The 6,513-nt window shown below is 40.4% G+C and overlaps 1 protein-coding gene across 1 annotated transcript; it reads right to left on the bottom strand.

Moving 5' to 3' along the window:
- Window positions 1-1,005: 1,005 nt before the first annotated feature.
- Window positions 1,006-6,282, bottom strand: hes6.1.L (hairy and enhancer of split 6, gene 1 L homeolog). Its single transcript, XM_018263921.2, has 4 exons — window positions 6,095-6,282; window positions 3,482-3,568; window positions 2,623-2,704; window positions 1,006-2,479 (listed from the first exon to the last, which is right to left on the bottom strand). Exons 1-4 carry the CDS (start codon window positions 6,185-6,187, stop codon window positions 2,106-2,108), a joined length of 636 nt encoding a protein of 211 aa, XP_018119410.1. The 5' UTR covers window positions 6,188-6,282; the 3' UTR covers window positions 1,006-2,105.
- Window positions 6,283-6,513: the final 231 nt, after the last annotated feature.

The following is a 6,513-nucleotide window of genomic DNA, read 5'->3' on the forward strand; positions in this document are numbered from 1 at the left end:
CTTAAACTTTCAATTTAGATTTTGAAAAAAACAGTATAAAATAAAAAAATGGAAAGTAATTTAAAAAGTCTAATGAACAATCTGAAAACAATTAAACAGAAAAAAAGTGTTTGGAAGGTGTACAACCCCTTAAAGAGAAATGTTATTAATGTTGTACTATAAAACATTTTCAGTCTTTAGTTCCCCTAAAACTATTATACCCCCTGTGCTATTAAACTGCTGCACTTAGTTTTGCCAGGTCCTTTGTGATATAGAATAGCATTTTACTCTGCAAAAGCCAAAATGTTATTTCTCCCACACCCAAGAAAATTCTTTGATTCACACAAGTTGTACCTGGTTATTATTATATATTCAGATGCCCATACAAGCCTGTGAATTGAGGGGGGGGGAGGGGTGTTTGTCTGTGACATCACCACTTGATTGATACTTACAAATTAAAGTAACGGGCACCCCACCAAGACACATCAACTACTTTGACTGCTGTATGTGGGAGCTGCAATTTATTATTGTGCTAATGTGTAAAGTGATACATATATTTCAGATTGTGTGTGTGTGGAATTGACTACAGGTATGGGACTTGTTATCCATGATGCTCAAGCCCGGTTATTTCCAGAGAACGGATCTTTCCTTATTTTGAATCTTCATACCTTAAGTGTAGTAGAAAATCCTGTAAACATTAAAAAAAAAAAAAAAAAAAAAAAAAAAAAAAAAAACACACACAATAGGCTGGTTCAGCCTCCAATATCTTAGTTTGGATTAAGTACAAGGTACCGTTTTATTATTACAGAGAAAAAAAAAAGAATCTTTTAAAAATTTTGATTATTTGGATAAAATGTAGTTTATGGTAGGCCTTTCCGTAATTCTGGACAACAGGTTTCCAGATAACTGATCCCATACCTGTATAAGGAATGTATTTGAGACACTGCATACACTGACTTAATTAACCCTCATTCTGTCACATCATCCCAGACATGGCTCCCCCAAACACACGCACACAAAATAAAGTGAAGTTTGAAGATCATTAATTTATTCAGCGATTGATGCAGTCTCTTATCTGTAGGAACACACTAGTACATTCAGCATTTTTTTTTTACTTAAAAAAAGAGTAAGACGAGAAATTTAAAGACCAAACAGTAAGTGCTTGTCAGGAAGCAAAAGACAATATATTTATAAGATACAGGTACATCTCTCACAAATGAGCACCCGATCCCAACTGTATTACACGTTCATCTATAAGAAGCTATATATACAGGAATGGGGAAAAGGAAATTTAAAAAAAAAAAAAAAAACACGTTACCTTCCTAATATATACAAATACCTGCAAAGTCAAAGACGTTTGTTTCTTATAGCACCCTTCAAATCGGTATCCGAACAAATATCTACAGTCTCCTTCACTGAAGGTAGAACCTCAAGTTACCCAAAGACTAGAAATCCCTGCTAGGGATGAAATCTCAATGCACTAACACTATGCATATACAGCCCGGGACTACTAACTATATGAAAATGGGGGAGAGATACATGGCCCTCAAACTGTTACTGAAGTGTAACTTGTCATTCTAGTTAGCGAGAGTTGTATCCCAACAATCTTTAGATGGCTGAAAGCCAGGATTGCTGGGCCAATCCCATCTCGTCTCCCTTCACAGACCATGAAGCAGCCACTATGGAGAAGTGGTTCTTGGAGTAGGCAGTGGGCCAATGTACCCCAACCTAAACTGAATACCCAGCTTGTAAATAGAAGGCACCTCCATTCTTGCTGCTTAATACAATGGATAGCATTACAACGATGATGTCCGTGCTGCACAGTATAAACATGGAATCTTCATATACACTAGAACAATGTAATGGAAAGTATCTCCAGAGGGATGCTCCAACATCAGCCAACAGTCACAGTGAAAAACATCCAGAAGGTAGTGGCAGCGGAAGAATTTTCATGGGTCTTCCTATAAAACGGTACTAAGTCCTTTGCTTTAAGTGTTAAAATAGGTCGAGTACCTATTATAGGCATCCAAAAATAAAGAAACGACAGGTGGTAGCTCTTCCATAGTGAATGTACATTAACGCTAGTATATGAACATGGCTCCCCATGCTCTTTATCCTTCATTTGGTCACCATGGTCTCCACATAGTAGAAGCCGGGGGCTGAATCTCAGGGGTCCGGCCATTGTCCTGAACGGAATCTATTCCAGCCTTTTCACCCTCGGATTCCTCCATATCCGAGCAGCTGTCCTCAGAGGAGGATCCCAGCACTCCCAAGCCACATCCCTCTTCAGAGCTGGGGGAATCCAGAAGTACATCCATCACAAGGTCTTGCAAGCTGCCCTCACTCAGGGGCATAGACTCCAGCAAGTGGTTCAGAAGCTCAGCAGCCAGACTGGCATCGATGCCAGGGCAACTGGATACAAAGGTGTGAACTTCATGCATACACTGGATGTAGCCTGCTGCGAAACGCTCACTGGCCTCGCGTTGTAACCGATCAGCCTCTGTAAATAAATAATCACTATGAGTATAGGCACTACATATCAGAAACATTAGCCAAACCACACACAAGCACGCGTGCACGACTCCGCTAGGACAAGACGTTGTGTACATTCACACCACTCACAACAGAGACACGCACACTTACCAGCAGTTCTGTTCCGAAGGATCCGCTCAACGCGTTTCACAGTCAGATCTAGAACCTCTGCATTTTCTATTTTTGTCTGAAACTAAAGAGAAATTGCAATGGCTTAATGTAAACATCTACATAAGAGTGTAGCACGGGAGCATATTCATTGTAAAGCTTCACTAATGGGGGAGTGTACAGATCAAGCACATAATGTAACAAATGAGAACCCCCCCAATAATATTACTCAGAAATTATAGTTTCCACCTGTGATTGTTAAAATTAAATAATGAACACTGGTTGATAGCAGTTAAATTGAAGTTCTCAGGTCTCAAAAATTTTAAAAAAAAAATAAACTCACCAAGTGCACCGGCCTGAACCCTCAGCAGGCATTTCCAAAGACCAATCTTCCAAACAGACTTGTAAGATAATTAGTAGTTTATTTTGGTACACAAGGATACAACCTTATGCATTTCATAGCTTTCATACAATTAGCGCCTACGATTGTCTAAAAGATACAAAAGCGTAAGGCTATGCTTGTTTACCGAAATTAACTACTAATTATCTTACAAGTCTGTCTGGAAGATTGGTCTTTTAAAGTGCCTGCTCCTTTTCTCAATACAACGCTTTATGTTACACTAGCCTATATACACATATACGCACACAAATCCCAACACCTTGTGTCTCATACCCCTTCTCCTTACAGACTAAGCTCTTTTGGGAAGTGCCCTCTTCAACTCTTGTATCAGTTGTAGTTTTGTATGTAATCTGTATATTACAAACACCCAATTATTGTACAGTTCTATGGCATATGTTGGCACATATAAGCAGCAGGTGTAACCGTGTCAGTAAGGCTGTTCATGTGAGCCTCTATACACACCTCATTGTCAGATAGGATCCCACGCAGTTCCTGTAGGCTCTCATTTATTCTAGCTCTTCTCCTCTTCTCAACCAGAGGTTTCCTTGTCTGTATAAAAAAAAAGAAACAGATGCCCAGTTATATACCGACCTAACATCATGAAAGGAATTTGGGCAATGATACATTCAGGGCATGAGAGAAATAGTATCAATCAGAAGGAATCCCTGACATGAACAATAAGGAGGAGGGCAGTTTTGCATTAGATCCACTGCCCCACGACACTATTTTTGGAGTGGCCCTTTAGCAGCATCTGTCTAGTTTGGATCTCTGAGAGAAGCCCATGATCTACACAGTCTCCCTTTATCCATCTGTCTCCTTACCCTAGGCATTTTTAATTGTGATTAGGGCTCATTTATTACCACTGAAAGCAGATATCTGGTGGCTTTAGGTCACTGCACTAAAGCAGGTTAGCCCAGTGCTAGCAAATAAGCCCCATTATCTCCGAAGTTCCAGTCGTTTGTCAACACAAGACCACTAAAGCTGGCCATAGACATTGTTTGCAGGGCCAAGCAGGCAGCTCCCCTCAGTTTTCCTGGCTTCAACTAGACAATATCGCTTGAAATGGTGTTTTTCGTTGATGGACAAATCGTGCATTTAAACAATCTTTTCAAGATAAGCTTGGTCTCACGATAATGAAAAGATCTTTTAAAAATCTTTATATCTGTGGTTCACTAAACAATTCAAACAGACACAAACAAATCTAACAGACATACTGAATTATACTCAGAAGGCAGCAACAATGCTCTCTACTAAAAAAAAAAAACTCGCTAATCCTACTACTAGCCGTTTATTATTATACAATAATGAAAACTCGTCAGTGTTGCTTAGTTATGTTTAAGTATAACTAAAAGCAGTATCTGTTTATCTTTCCGTTTCACTAGTTCGGACTATGTAGCAAAAGTGGATTCCTCCGGGTCAGTTAAAGAGCTGGCTTCTACTAAATGGTTTCTGGAGTCAGAAATAACTCTGGTGAAGTTATAAACAGACATCGCTTTCTATAGGAACTCGTTTGACAAGTTAACCTTAAAGCCATTCAAAACTGCACATTCGTGTATAGTGGAAAGTTTTGAATTAGGATCATGAACACCAATGGGTAGATGCAGTAAATCTTTACAGGTCTGAAAGTGAAAAACACTCAACCGGTTTAGGGAAGGGGTCCAGGTGCACCGGCCTGAACCTTCAGCTGAGGGAGAGGAGAACCGTATATAGAAATTGAACAGGCACTTCTAGGAACCAATCTTCCATGGAGACTTTTCAATTAAAAAAGTATTTTATTTATTGAAGAGCACTAGGACACAGCCTAACGCGTTTGATACGAAACGCGTTAGGCTGTGTCCTAGTGCTCTTCAATAAATAAATACTTTAATTGAAAAGTCTGAAGATTGGTTCCTAGAAGTGCCTGCTCAATTTCTAAAATATATATATATATATATATATATATATATATATAGATATAGATATAGATATATAGTAGAACCGGCACTCACCCTCAAAACATCAAGCCCCGGGTGCTACTTCAAGGGTTTGCATATTGGATCATTTAAGAGCACTCACGGGTGTTGTGAAAAACACTTTTTTATTGGAGTGTTACAATCTACCCCACATCCAGATTGGTTCCTAGAAGTGCCTGCTCAATTTCTATATTATATAAAAAATATATATATAGTGAATAAAGTACCCCCTCTTGTAAAATATAAGGATATTATAAGTTACCGAGGAGTTTCATGACCATATAAAAACACGAAGCCGAAGGCCGAGTGTTTTTATACAGGTCATGGAACTCCGAGACAACTTATAATATCCTCATATTTTACAACTGGGGGTACTTTATTAATTATAATACACAAATTTTAGTGAGTCATGTGACAGAAATTACATCACTACTCACCGTTTATAACTGATGACATCAGAACTCACCGTTTATAAGGATATAATTTACAGGATATTCATGGCTTTTGTGTATTATATATATAAAAAAAAAGCTGCGAAGGGCATGAAGGTAACACTGCCACAAAGTGCAGTTCAAGTTTCTTCCAACAACAACAAAAGCAGGTTACCCCTTATAACCAGTGCCATGTAAGGCTTCATGTCCACAGTCCAAGTAAAGAGATACAGAGATTAAATCTATTATGTCCAATCAAATTAGAACTACAACTGCCAGCTCTCATCTGTCAGTAAATAAATCTATAATATATACAAACAGAAGCATAATAAAGCCGCCGGCAGGACTGACTGTATGGAATACTGAGGCACGGGAAGCCTAGGGCACAGCAAAGCCAGACGAGCGCTCCAACAAATGCAAAGCGATAATTGGGTGCAACAGTTTAGCACGTACAACGCGTAACCTCGTTCCTTGGAAGCGGAGACAGCCCGGCACAATGAAGTACAAAAACACCCCCGTGCGGGTGCGAGAGGCTATGTATAACGAGTACAAAGCTGCAACCCAATCAGCGCGCACAATGGAAGCTACACAATCCCGGCCTGTTGGTTTAATACACACACACACACACACACACACACACACACACACACACACACACCGGAAGTAGCAGTGCCGCGTCGCGTCTTTCTCACCTGCCTGTCCCCTCGCTCCATGGTAGATGAATAAGGACACACGGATCGGTACGGAGCAGATATATCTCTCGCCTGCCTCTGCCTGCGCTCCATGTGATTGTTACAGGACGTTCTACGGATCTCTTTGTGACGTCACATTGCGGTTGCCCGCAGCCTCCATATATTGCGCCTCATTTCCATGTGAATGGTAGGCCGCTGGTGTCGTCACGTACGCCGCCGACCAATGGGAGCGCGGCGCATTGTCCCGGTCGGCAGCTGCTTGATGGGGCTGGAGGAGTCTGTAGCTACAGAGGGGAATATGTTTAGTTTGCAACAACCACCCGCACTCAATTCTACCTATGGTGTTCTATAGGGACACGGGCGGTTTCTTCTCTAGTTTATCACCTTCCCTTCAGGGCCACCATCAAAATTCGCAGGGC

The sequence above is a fragment of the Xenopus laevis genome, chromosome 5L, assembly GCF_017654675.1.
Source record: "Xenopus laevis strain J_2021 chromosome 5L, Xenopus_laevis_v10.1, whole genome shotgun sequence".
In the NCBI taxonomy this organism is placed as follows: domain Eukaryota; kingdom Metazoa; phylum Chordata; class Amphibia; order Anura; family Pipidae; genus Xenopus; species Xenopus laevis.